This window comes from Momordica charantia (genome assembly GCF_013281855.1).
Source record: "Momordica charantia cultivar OHB3-1 chromosome 9 unlocalized genomic scaffold, Mcharantia_2.0 BLBB01000009.1, whole genome shotgun sequence".
Lineage (NCBI taxonomy): Eukaryota > Viridiplantae > Streptophyta > Magnoliopsida > Cucurbitales > Cucurbitaceae > Momordica > Momordica charantia.
In genome coordinates this window covers 30,586,003-30,599,888 of record NW_028275167.1, presented here as the reverse complement: position 1 = coordinate 30,599,888, position 13,886 = coordinate 30,586,003, and the positions used below count along the sequence as shown (strand labels likewise).

The following is a 13,886-nucleotide window of genomic DNA, read 5'->3' as shown; positions in this document are numbered from 1 at the left end:
GTTCTTCGTTTTCTTTTCTTTTTCATTTCACCCTTATAAAAGAATCAAATGTCTTTTTTCCTTTTTTTTTTTTTCCTTATCAAGAATCAAGTTAAAACTTATTCCAACGGCAAACCACATAAACCAGATATTATTTGAAATTTTCTGAGAAGGAATGGAAAAAATTAAGGAGCTCCAAACAAAATTTAAAAATTGACTGATAAAAGAGCAGTCTTGTAATTTACATACAGCACTGGTTTCTGGGTGTTTTATGCAACCAATTCAAAAATGGAGATAAATGGCAATAGCTTGAAAATAGGACAGGCGCCATCAATGGAGACCCATAAATAAAGCTAAGCCACAATTTATTTTTCCATATGGTTGGGAAAAGGGTAATAAAAGTAAAATGAATGTATAGTTTCATCTTCAATGTCGATTAAGATAACAATAATAAGGTGAGAGTTCATTGTTTTAACCCCAAAAAAAAAAACAAACAAACAAATAAACGTGAGTTCATTAAAAGAAATATTAGAAGGTAAGGATTTAATCCCAGACTACTCTCATATCTCAATTCACATTCATCCAATCATGGAGGGAAAAAATTCATCACTTAAGCATAAAAAAAGTCCATGATAAAATATATACATATATTAAAAAAAGAATCTTTGGAATATTGGATCCATATTTCATTGACTTTAATAGAAATTATCATAGGCTTCAAAGATATTCATGAACGTTGACTTCCAAAGGAAGAATGGGCATTTCTCGAAACCGCCCAAGAGTTGGCTTCAAGTCGACATGGTCAATTATTAAAGAAATGCTATATATAGTAATATTATATACTGTTCGTTAGTTCAACATTAAAAAATAATAAAAATAAAGGAGAAATGGCACTCATTCCTAAAGGCATGACTATTGATCAAGTCCGTAAGCATCTATTCTTGGACTAAAAAATTTAATCCAAAAAACTGTCAATCATACAATACAACACATGGCTGCTAATATATTATTAATTATATAGGCAAAGACCTTGGAGATGTATTGACGATTGAAGACAAACTTTAATAAACAAGCAACCACTTGATTTACCTCTGCAAGATGGAGCAAAACTGGTGGTTTTGGGAGATTCAAAAACCGTAGAGGAAGCAGTTGGAGTAGCAAGGAAGAAACAGAGCGGTGTCTTCCATAGCTATTGGTTGCCGGAATGGGTTTAATTGAATCTGCAAGGGGGAAGGATATTTAGTGAAAACAAACAAAAATAAGTAGATAGTGTTCTTGATATTGAAAGAGGGGGCAATGGTGGGCACACCGGGAAAGGAATGGAGTGGCCTATAACACTGCTCAAACAAGAAGCTCCAAGATGGCAAGCCTCTTCACAGAAATCAGAAAATATTGCCGGAACATTGATCTCCTTAATTAGTTCCTGTTGCATTCATTCAATTCCAAATAACTATGCTGTCGGTGATGAGTAGAAAAGAAGACGAGCATAAGAATAAGCCTTGAATTTTAAAATTACTGCATGCATAGTCATAAGGTAGTTAGGCAAGATTATCGACATACAATGGTAGGTAGCCAACTGGGATAGGCAGCAATACCAGCATTTGGAGCAATGATTAAATGAGGATAATAATCCTGTCCCGAGAAAAGTAGAGAGAAATAACCAAGTAATCATGCAAGATGAAAAATGAGCGTGAAAGAAAAAAATGGAACATAAAAGTTAGTTTTCTTCTGGGAGGGAGTCGGAGAAAGAAACTAACTTTGGTAATGTCTTTGTAACAATCATGGTAAAGCCCTCTCCAAAGCTTCAATGTCAACCTTGGACGTTTATTAGAATATACATCCCTGTCGACATCTTTGCAAATGCAATCCATCTGAAGGCACTTAGCATAACTGCAAAGGTCAATGGTTTCACTGTTCCTAGCAATCCCAAAGCACAAATAAATAGTCATAGATATCGTGAAGTGTTCCATAATTGATAGTTAATAGCCCAAGACACAGCAAAGATGTGGGAAAAGACCAAGTCTTCAATCTTTCTGAATTGCAATGTAACATGTTCGAATCCATCCTGTCCTCGAGACAAACAACTTACATTTCTTCGGGAATGCTAGGCCCAACAAATGCTATGTGTAATGTCACCCCAGGGAAAAGTGCAAGCAACTCAGCAAAGACAGGAAGCTGTAGAAGCTCCTTCTCAGGCCCTGATGCATTGAGCCCAAAAGATGATATTAAATATGAAATATAACAGGATTACTAGTGTATATGTATGAGAATCACTTAATACTTAATAGCATCATAAAGTAAGATTTTTTTAACTAACAGAAAACATTCATAAAATGTGCACAAAAGCATCTCATCTTGATGAAAAAAGTTGAAAGAGAAAAAACCTCAAGCTTAAGTGGCATACCCGGGGGAACAACCAAACATGAAAATCATTAGAAGGATAGTACGGACTTATCACAAAGAAACAGCATTTATATCAACTTTATCATATGTTTTCATTCCAATATACGGCATATAAATGTCATAAAAATATGCTATAAGGCTAACAGCAATGATGACATGACCATGGTAATTTTAGCAAGGATCAGAGCAATCCTCCAGGAAACGTAAAAGGAGTGTAAAGAATTACTCTTTTGTTTGTTGGTTAATGCAGTCACTTGAAGGGGTAAGAATCTTTCAATAAGAGTTGGTTTGTTTAATCCACATATTGTGCCTGTAGTTAAAGAAGGGCACTGGCCTCTTCCTGCAATCATTCATATTATTTAGATTCCATAATGCCCTACATCCCCACTGGAGAGACATATGTACTAATATTTTGGCACTGCAATATTAAAAATATATTTACAATTCTTGGTCTCCACTATTTCTGTGGGTGTTCTAAATTCCAGCAAAAAAGGACCCCGTGAATACATTATTTTCTCTAAATTTTTTTTTTTAATGAGAAACTGCACTTTCATTGAGAGAAATGAAAAAAGAAGATACACAAAAAGGGCAAACAAAAAAAACAGCCCGGCAAAGGAAACCCTTATAAGAACGGGCTCCAATCCAAAAGAATTAAGACCTAACGGATAATTACAAAAGGCCTTAGTGGCCGAAACCCATAAGGAAGTATTAAACCTAATGAGGTCCCAAACATAATCCACATATTTCTCCACACCCCTAAACAACCTATTGTTCCTCTCCAGCCAGATACCCCATAAGGGAGCCAGAAAGCACGCTTGCCAGAGAAAGCGGCCTCTATCATGAAAGGGGGGGAATAACAACACTTCCTCCATCATCGCCTTGCAATCTCTGGAACGAACCCAAGCAACACCAAAACCTCTAAAAAAACGACACCATAACTCCTGCGCAAACTGACAAGTCCACAACAAATGCTCAAGATCTTCAGCGGCATTCCTACACAGAACACACCACTGCGGGCCCAGGCAAAAGGAAGACAACCTTTGAGTCCGATCCAAAGTATTGACTTTACCAAGTAAGACTTGCCACCCAAAAAACTTAATCTTCTTTGGAACACACCACTGCGTGAATACATTATTTTCTAATTAAAACAATGCTATTGATGAATTGGGATATATTGAAGAAAGCATTCCTAGTCCAATCTGGAGAAGTGAAGCGTAATATTGAGGACCATTTTTTAAGGGGAAAAAATAAAAATATAAAAAAATGGTTCTCCAATATATTGTCGGCAATTAACATCAGTTCTCCCAGTTCAATTAGATCTGCATCCTTCGTCACTTAAAATATCTTATATAATGGAGAACCTGAAAACTATCATTAAGAATGGTTTCCCATTAAAGCAACGTGTCTTTAGAGCATCTTCAGTGTCCAGTGTATGGTGCGCTCTAAAAGTTCCAATACAGAAAAGTTGGTATTCTTTAATTCAGTCACATCAAGAACTATTTTATGTCTTGCAAAAAAAATCAAAAAACATATATAACCAAAGTCACATGTTACGCTCGGTGTGTTCGTATGAGAGAAGCATATAATTAGATATCCAGTATGGTTATATAGCCAAAGTCATTTCTTATGGCTAGTATCTTCAAAGGAAAAAAGCATCAAATTATAAGCTGGATATCAAAAAGAAACTTGGAGGTAAACCATACCTAGATAGTGTATGCATAATGTGTCACCAAATTCTGGAGTCATGGGCTCCAAACCAGCGGTTTGCATAGCATGCCTTATTGTAAGTGGCTGAATTACAAGACAGACAACACGTAAATGTTGATTATATAATCAGTATTCTTAAAAAGAATTCAGCATTTCTTCAGGTAATGTATTTAGGTTCATGCCAATAATTTAGTCCAATTATTTTACGTCATTTCATATGGAACTTTTTCATATGGAACTTTTAGATAATTTCAAACCCCGCATATGTTAGTGTAAGGCTGTTAGCCCACATTACTGAATGGAAAACTGCCAAAACACAAAAGGAAGTTTCTTGCTTGGAATCTTAGACTAAATGGGATCCAGAAGATTGAACAAGATGCAAATATGAAAAATCATATTTGAACCATAAGTTTCGACTTCGTAAAAATCCGTGAGAAGATTATATGAGGATATTTGACTGAATATGAAGCTAACTAACTTAATTACTTAGTTTAACATACCCAATGAAGAAGCAGAGCAACAGGAGAGTGAAGGGGAATGCATCTCCAATCATAATAGTCCTTCCAACTGCGTAAATGTTTTGTTATTGGAGATAGCGTCTCTGCATGTTTATTTGATTATTTCTAGGGGCATTAATTTCACAGTATAGAGCTAGAAGAGAGATAATACCGCTACACGGACAAAGAATTTTAGGTAGAATCCAACTATCATTTAATCTGCAAGTGAAATAGAAATTGTAGAAAGATTTAACGGTGAATGTAAGAGGTCTCTCAATAAATTGAAAAACTAGCGGAGAGAGACCTTGTGTAATTAAAAGATGTAGCAGGTTCCCTTTCCCCACAAGGACATTCGTAGAACCACATTCCAACTTTGTGGATGGCCCTTTTGTTCAAGAATGAACACCTGCTCTCCTGCTTTTGACACAACTTAACAAAAACAACAAAAAAAGAAATTCAACCAATTATGTTCAAAGTAACATGTAAAATCAGTTTTATGGCCGAAGGCATAGGGTAATTCAATATCCTAACTAGAAGATAGTTACCTGTATAGTCGCCTCCTCGGAAAATGTGAAAGGAAACTCATTCAAGACATCTACTCTTTCCATTTGTTGTTCAAACCTTTTGCATTCGTCTTTATGATCATTCCAATGTTCAACCTATGGGCAAAGGTCAAATAGAGTAATGGCTTGAAACAAGGAAAAGATTTGACCAAGCTGTAAGATTAAGTTAAACTAATGACTCCTCTTTCGCCGTGTTAGAAGGAAACAGTGCGACAGGGAGAGTGTCAAGTAACTTTACAGCTCCAGTGGCATTTCCTATCCTCCTCACTTTCAATATGGCAAATAATATAACCTCAAGCTGATTTCCTTCGTTCTTAGACTCATAATAAAATAACATCATATCTCACAAGATGATGAAGCATAAATGAGAAGTCATTCAAAGTGCAATTGCAACTATCACCAATTTAAGCTAAACCTAAGAAGAACTTGCCCAAATTTGGGCGAATATCGAACTATGAAAGCTTCTCCAAGTCTATGATATCGTATGAACCGAGAATAACCAAGTTCGGAATTACTCAGTCAAAAGGCGTCTTAAAACTTAAAACAGAACTCATATGAAAAATTTCAGGAAGCCTTTTAAACAAGAAAGGAACCTGATGATCGACTGAACAATAAGCGACGGCTCCGCAGCGACCACAGCGTCGTTTGGCCGGGCCCGTACAACGAGTTCCTCGTCCCTTGCCGGCGCACTCCATTTTTCCCGGTAGACGAATTCTTTCGCGGCTCGAATCAAATGACCCATAGCGCACTGGATATGGGCCTATTGGGCCTTGATTGTTCTTCCATTCTTCTGGACCGGAACTCGGATCTATGCAATTAAAGCTTTTAAAATTTTATATGTAATTACAATTATTAATGGAATATGTGATAAAATTATGGTTCGCATGGCTATTTTTACAAATTACAAATTCTAAAATAAAAATTATTTTAGCTTTTCTTGATTATCTACGTATTCTGTATTGTTGATCATCTCAATTTGCGGTAATTTCATATTGAATTTGATTTGACACGACCATGAAGATGATTGGTGATGAAATTGAATCACTAGTGAAGATAGTACTTGGATTGCAAACATAAGGAAACTTGCCTCCCCAAATTTAGTATAGCATGAAAATCTGTTGGGAATGTAACCAAAGTCCCATATTGGTTAAATAAAGAGAATATCATAATATATAATATATAAATGAGAGACAACATCTCCATTGATATAAGATTTTTTATGTGAAATTAAAAGCAAAACGGGTCGTGAAATGTGCAACAAGGAAGGATGGTAAGTATTGTATCCCATGTGATAAAATTTTCAAAGTTAATTGAAATTTGATATTTTATTAAAATAATAATAATAAATAATAAATAATGTATGTCTTGATTTTTTACTCCTTCTAATAATGTCCTTCAAATTTTATATTTTTTTTGAAAACTTTTAAAACGTCTCTATAAAATTGAGATGTTCAACTCATTTAAATAACAATATTGATTTTGATGTTGATTTCTTATTAAGATACATGAATAAATAAGATGAAAATTTGAAATTGAGACCACCGATATCATTTACAATTGTGAGAAATCTAATATGTCGAAATTCAATGGTCCAATATATAAAATTACTATATCTTTTTGTAGATTTGTCCGGGCCAAATTTATCAAGAAATATTCAAATATGGCTTTTGGAATTAAAAGTAATCTAACATATAAACCAATTCATTTAATTTATAACTGCGATGCAAATTAAAATAGGTACACATGATAAATTAATTAGTCAACAAATCTCACAAGAATTAAAGAAAATCCACAACTTTTACAAAAAGAGAAAAATGTCTTAAAATATCATGAATACGCACCCCATGGAATATGGATAAAGATACAAATATTCCGACCCTACAAAATCAACACTATTTTAAAGTTAAATTTGATTCACACCATAAATAAAAAAAAAATTAAAAATGAATCATTTACCCAATTAAGTAGGGTAGTATGTAACAATGAATATATGAAACAATAGTGAAAGTTGTGTCAAAATTGGAGTAAAGAAGTGCCAAGTGTGTTGGGTGCCGTCCACCCAATTGAAATGAATATGTGGGAAATTAAAATTAAAAACATTAAAGGAGAGAAGGAAAAAAAAAAAAAATTGGTTTAAGAAAGAAAGATAATATTAAAAGGGGAGAAAGAGGATTGGTGAGTTGTCGTAATCTGAGGAGATGAGATACAAAATTTGAAACAGCAAAATCAAATCTTCTCTCCAAAGTTTGAGGTGGCAAAAGATGCTGAGTTAAGTTCATTGTATGTCATTTTTGTAATCCTTTCTCGTACGACGCAAACCCATATAACATATTTAATCACTCTCTCCCTTTGAAGAGATTATGCCTAATCTGCTTAAAATTAAATTGGTTAAACTACCTGATGAATGTATGAATTAGAGTAAACTTAATCATTTATAAGCTATCAAAATAAAATATCTAACTATTTCTCTTTCTTTAAAAGAAAAAAAAAAGTACTTTTCTTTCGAAGAATATTTAACTATGTTCACTACTTTCTCTCTTCAACTTTTAAAATTTAGTCTCTACACCTACTTTCGGTATTGTATCCTATTTAATTTGTAAGCTTTAATTGTATCTATAAGTTTCAAAAGTTGATTTATGTTTAATCTTTGTAATCTAAAATGCATCTAATAGGTCTATGAATTTTTAAAGTTTGTGTGCTTTATATACTTTGAAATATTCTAATAACTATATGCTCACTGAATGTTTAATTTTGAATCTAATAGATATATTTATCGTTAGCTATAATATTTTATTGTGTATCATAAACGTTTAATCATCAAACTATTTATATTTTCACCAACTTTGAATTATATTCCTATTGAAGGTAATTAATTTAACCCCAATTAATCAACGTAGAGTAAAAACAAAACATGTCTATTAACTAAAATCTTGGCTTTGTTTAGAGACTAAATGAAAATACTTTAGAGTATGAAAAGGAAGTTTGTAATTAAAAATATTTACTCGAAGTTCTCAAATCTTGTTAGATGTTTTGCTTTTGCATGCCTTTGCGGTCTGATGATATCTTTTCCATTAGGTTCATATACCCTAGTCCAAACAAACTCTGTATTCTAACCCATATTCGGTAGGTCAACTAAATTTTTACTCTTTCCCCTTCAAGTGCTTTCACTAGTCTTAGTATTAGCCTTCTAAAACTACATTAAATTAACGATAGGACGTTACTGTAAAAAAGTTCAGGCTTTTGATTATGCAGCAGTTAGTTTTTAAAGAGAAAAATTGGATAGCATGGGTAGATATGTTGGATTACCATAATCATTTATTAGACATACAACCAAGGATGAAGAAAATTATTGTTGATGTTTGGTAAGTAAATAAAAAGGACCATAAAAATGTCGGAGGTGGTATTGTTATCATGCAATAAGGACCACTTTAAAAACCCTTGACTTGGATGGTAAAGATGGCTTGTAGTACAAGTGAAAAGCATATCCACACAATTTTATTCCCAAAAATGAAAGAATATATTATTTTTCTTCCCCTTTATCCTAATTCTTAAGTTAAGAAAAATCTTCAGAAATAAATTTAACTCAGCGATAATGAAATCTCGCCTTACAAAAGAAAATAATCAAAATTAATAAGATATTTTTGTAGAATGACCGTACCGTACAGATGGGAAAATAATTAAAGGCTATTATCAGAAGAGCGGACATTATTGGCCAACTCTGATGATTAATGAAGTACAGTGAATAAATTAATTCTGAAATAAACGTGGCAAATTCTGAGAGGAAGTGGGCCCATAATCTCAAACTCAGATCAAGATTCCAATTTTGACTAAACGCATCATTTTCTTTTCTTTTTTTCTGTTTTTCCTTTTTCCTTTTTCCATTATACCTTTTTTTTCTTCTTCTGAGAATTGCAATTATTATAATCATCGTGTCGTGCTATCTCTGGCTTTGCCGTGTCCAAAGTGAACAAATTTTAAAGTGCTTTGCCATATCTAATCTAGATCTCTCTAATACCTGTTTATAATATTATAAACTTTCTATTGCTATAAAGTTCTAAAACTTTTGTTTCATTTAACACAAATTCGTATTATTAAACATCTACATCTCGATACGAATATAATCTCACATCAACAATAACGAGAAAAAAAAAGATCTTTATTGCCGTCATCTCAAAAAATAAACAAATTTAACTGTGTTAGCATGCTAAACAAAAAAAACAATGAAAATTAACGACGCAAGATAATCATGTGAAACTATAGAAAGGTCGTCTTAGTGCTAATATAATTCCACAATATAATCCATACTATAGTTTTATCAAACCAACGGTATACTGTTCTAAAGAAGATGAATTGATTTGCATGAATGTAAACTCTAGATGTGGTCGATAGTAGATGAATAAATGACTATTTAAATACATCCATTCAATGATACTTTCTTTTGTTTTAAGGAAACATACATAGTTCCACATCTGCAAGAAGGAGAACATTATCGATATTCAGAACAAACTAAAAACAAATTTCTAATGGTCGACTCACTTAATTTAATGATTGGTATTATAGTTAAATATTAAATATTTTGAAAGTTGCATCAAATATTATGCTAAATATATTTAAATTATGACTCGAGTTTTATTCATGACCATATATGGTAGTTTCCAAGATCCAAAAGTAGGAAAAAGAAAATATTAGTGGTAAAATATGGAATAATTGTCATGTTCCTACTCCTGCGATAACGGTTCCTGTGAGCCTCCTTATTTTCTTAAACCACTAATCAGGAGTCGAGCTAGGTTGAGTTATCGGAGATCCATTGAGTTAAAGACTCCCCTATAAAAATAGGTCAAAAAAGAGAGATGGGAACATGGGAATGAACAGTAAACTGTAAAAATAAATTGAATTCGGTAGCTTCTACTTGAATGGGAACCTAGGATTCGTTTATAATTTTGTTTAAAGAAAAGATTTGTTTTTTGTAGCGTAGGGAAGCTCCATACAAAAAGGTACAACTCCAAATGAAAACAAAAAACGCATGCAAACGCCGTCCTTTTCTCTGTCTATCATTCCATATATTCTAAAACTTACACTATAAACTAATAATATTAACAAAAATAATACTTAGCTATTCATCTGGTGATTTTTTATTTTTTATTTTTTTTTTCTGCTAATCACCCTTACAATTCTGTAAGACTATTTAATCTTTTGAAAAAATTAAAGAATCTTCTCCATTGTATCTCTGTTGTACTTCTTTATTGTATATATTCCTATTTCGGTCCGGGAATAGATGTAATAATGATCCATATATACTAACCAATCAATAACTAAGTATTGTTTTTTCCATAAATATATTAGCGATGGGAGTTTTTATCGAAGAAATTTTGGGAATTTTAATATAGCCGTAACATAATATTTTTAACTATCAACGCATGAACAATAGAAATAACAAAGAATCGTCAATCAAGAAGATCGAGCAGATGAAGAATTATGGCGGTTCAACATTGCGGTCTAATCCACTCTCAAAACCAACGGTGCACATATACAAATTTCTTAGTCAAGATTATATGTTCACCTCTGATCTCTTTGATACAAGCAAATGAGCCTCTTTTACAACGCTTACTCTCAAACCTCAATCCCTCATTCTCTTCCTCTTTTGAATCTCGTTCTTGCCAATTAAAGTCATACAATCTTGACAAAGCAATTGCTACCGACATCTCCCATCACCAAGCCTAATGATATTGTAGACTGTAGAGTAAGTACCACCTTCATGTGGACCACATTGAAATTGAGGCATGCTTTGATCAAAGTAATTCGTTAAAGAATAAACAAACGGATTGTCAATGACTATAATACCCTAAAGATTTACCCTATCACGATTCCTCATTAATTTAAGTAAGAAATAATAACAAAAGGGAAGGTTAGAGTATAGGGCCTAGGTTTGAATCAATGCGCCTTTGAGTGTTATGTCTAATTATAGAAGATGTACTCTAGTTGTATTGAGTTAGAATGATGTTTCTCCAACGGGGTACAATGCTACTACGTTCCTAAATATTATGTAAACAAAAATTGTGTTACTTGCTTAGAATCTAAATAGAGTATACATTTTGTTGGCAGAGTTATTAGTTTAGAATATTTGTGAGAATAATATTGTTTCAAAAGGAATTAAATTATTAATACGAAAAATTAATAAATACATACAATTATCCCAACTTCATTGACGTGGTCTTGACATTTCATCATCTTAATCGCTTATGATATTAATGATAATACTAGAAAAGGTAATAAAATATAGATTAAATTACAATTCTGGTGCATATGATGATTTGAGATTGGTTTCAAACTCATCCATATGATTTTGACTAAAGTTTCAATCTCGTTTATATGGATTTAAATATTTTTTAATTTGGTCTATATAATATAGTCAAACTTTATGAATTGCATTTACTGTTAGCAAGGTCGCATACTTTCTATTTACTAATATAAATGAGCTATATTTTCTATCTTGTTGATCTTGTTAACCAATTTGAGGATTTAAATGGAGTAAATTAGAGGAGAAAGAGGTGGGAAAAATGGTTCCAAGACAATTTGTAAATTGTAACATAATCATGAGAAATAGGAATCAAATTAAAACTAAATCTCATTTTTAAATTGAGACTTTTAATACTGAATTAATTTAAAATTAAGTCTAAATTATAAGTGGTAAAATTGAAGACATAACTTAAAATCTAATAGAATGTATGTAATATGAAATAAAAATTATAGCGTTATTCCTAAACGTAATTGAACTAATTAAAGTATATATAATGGTTAAACTAAAGAAAATTGTTTCACCAAGAAATAAATTAATTAAATTATTTGGACTTTTAGGGAGGGGCAGCTGGCCCAATTTTCATGTACGGGCGACCGCGTGAAGTCATTGAAGAAAATATGTAAAAGGTGAAAATTCAAAACTCAATTTTCACTCTTCATATTAGATCAACACGCATTTTGTTTTTATAATACTTTGTCTTTATTAGAAGTTTATCCAAGGTTATCCAAATCGTGTACCTTAATTTTCGAGTTGTTATGATTAAATTACTGGAAATGAGAATGTCACCTTGTTGGTATAAATTGTTTCCATCAATTATTTTAAGTATTTCCTAACCACGCTCTTTTGTGATCTTAAAATCTCTCTCATATATATGTGTTTTCGATTCATTCATGTGGTCATCCTTTCTATTTGTGTCACAATGACATTTCTTTTTGTATTTGAGATTTAGATTTTTCTTCTATTTAGTTTCTAAAATATCAAAAACAATATGAAGTCCTATTACTTTTTATTTTTAATTGAATTAAGTTGATAATTAATTGACTCGATTAGAATATGAAAATGTGACATGATAATTAACATGGTAACACGTGAATTATTAACCTCATATCATTATAGTTAAATTCGTCGTTGGTCTCAACTCAATTGAAATCGTATGTGAATAAGTCGATAGCATTGTCACCAACAAAGAATCTCTCATTTCCTTTAAAATTAATTCTAGCAAATTAACTAACATGTGAAAATTTCCTTTAAATCAACCAATTATCAACTCAACCGACAATGATAAAAAATCAAGAGCATCGCTTTTAAAAGTTGAACAATCAAATTGAAATTGAACGATACTTGTTTGATCAAGAAAAATGATCAAAAATCGTGAAGCTCATATTAGATGTAGCTGATGAACAAAGAGAAAAATAGCTCAAACACTCTTTTGACTAGAGATGCCAGACTCAATAAATTATTTACAATTTTAGAAGTAAGGATGAAATAATAATCAAATATCGGGAAAAAAACCAAAAGATGCAAATTAAATAGGAACGGAAAGGGTGAAGAGGCAATAAATGGAGGCAGTGGGGGACGGTGACGGTGAGGCGGAGAAGTAAATAGTTAATGTTGATGGAGCGTAGGCCGTAGGATCAAGATTACGGACTGTTGATATTTAAAAAAGAAAATTCTGAATTGTAGCCTACAAATAGAAAATAGGCTGAAGAAACCCCAAAAGCAAAAATCAATCTTGGGAAGACAAGTCAAGCTGCAGAAATCCCAGTCCCCAGATTTTATTTACGGTACTAGTTAATGCAATTCTTCCCATTCTCCTATTTCAATTTTAAAAATTAGGGTAACTAAGAAAAAGTCCAAGCATTAAGCGAAAAAAAAAAAAAAAAAGGTTTTTCTTGACAACATAAGATGTCGTGGGTCCCACTCTAGATTTCATTGGGACTCCCCCAAATCTCCAAATTCTCTCTCTTTTGTCGTCTTTACTCAATTTACCCTGTTGCAGTCCTTGACTTCTCCTCCCTCCCTTTTCCCTTTTTCTCCTTTTAAAAGGCACGAGGGCAGCACGTGTAACACAGGCCGCACCATACTCGTACCACCTACTGTTCTGTTCCTGTCGTGTCTCTAAATCACCGCCTCGGTTTCCCAAATTTTACACCGCAGTAATTTTCTCCTTCATTTTCCCCTTTTTACCCCCTCCTTTTTACATTAAAATTATATTGGGGGATTAGATCAGATGACAGATGCTGTCTGTTCTGTTCTGTTATGGAACCGCGCGGTCATTTCCTCATTCGGATCTGACGGCGTCGTCCTCCGTTGACCTCGGTCAACTCAATCCTGAGTCCAACGCGGGTGCACGTAGTCCAATATGTTGACCGGAAAAACCCCCTCAAAATCTCGTGGGCGACAACGACAGGACGAGATATCGGAAGATTGCGTTTATTT

The 13,886-nt window shown here is 32.8% G+C and overlaps 1 protein-coding gene across 4 annotated transcripts; it reads right to left on the bottom strand.

The window, feature by feature from the left end:
- Positions 1-785: 785 nt before the first annotated feature.
- On the bottom strand, positions 786-5,898 carry LOC111019240 (zinc ion binding protein). 4 transcript variants are annotated; one of them, XM_022295586.2, is made up of 12 exons: positions 5,743-5,898; positions 5,132-5,245; positions 4,891-5,015; positions 4,759-4,805; positions 4,590-4,690; positions 4,086-4,173; positions 2,609-2,722; positions 2,069-2,177; positions 1,737-1,896; positions 1,540-1,611; positions 1,289-1,402; positions 786-1,199 (listed from the first exon to the last, which is right to left on the bottom strand). In XM_022295586.2, the coding sequence occupies exons 1-12, from the start codon at positions 5,842-5,844 to the stop codon at positions 1,107-1,109; spliced, it is 1,239 nt and encodes a 412-aa protein (XP_022151278.1). In that variant the 5' UTR covers positions 5,845-5,898; the 3' UTR covers positions 786-1,106. The 4 variants fall into 4 exon arrangements, with proteins under 4 accessions (XP_022151278.1, XP_022151279.1, XP_022151280.1 ...); XM_022295587.2 differs by having other exon boundaries at positions 1,737-1,890; XM_022295588.2 differs by lacking the exon at positions 2,609-2,722.
- Positions 5,899-13,886: the final 7,988 nt, after the last annotated feature.

Bases quoted from the DNA above. Each gene is read 5' to 3' on its own strand.
- LOC111019240 (XM_022295586.2), bottom strand. From the start codon at position 5,844: ATGGAGTGCGCCGGCAAGGGACGAGGAACTCGTTGTACGGGCCCGGCC. The intron at 4,806-4,890 runs GTCTCTCTCCGC...TTTCACTTGCAG, and splicing joins ACATCTTTTAATTACACAAG to ATTAAATGATAGTTGGATTC. The intron at 2,723-4,085 runs GTATGGTTTACC...GAATGATTGCAG, and splicing joins ATTATGCATACACTATCTAG to GAAGAGGCCAGTGCCCTTCT.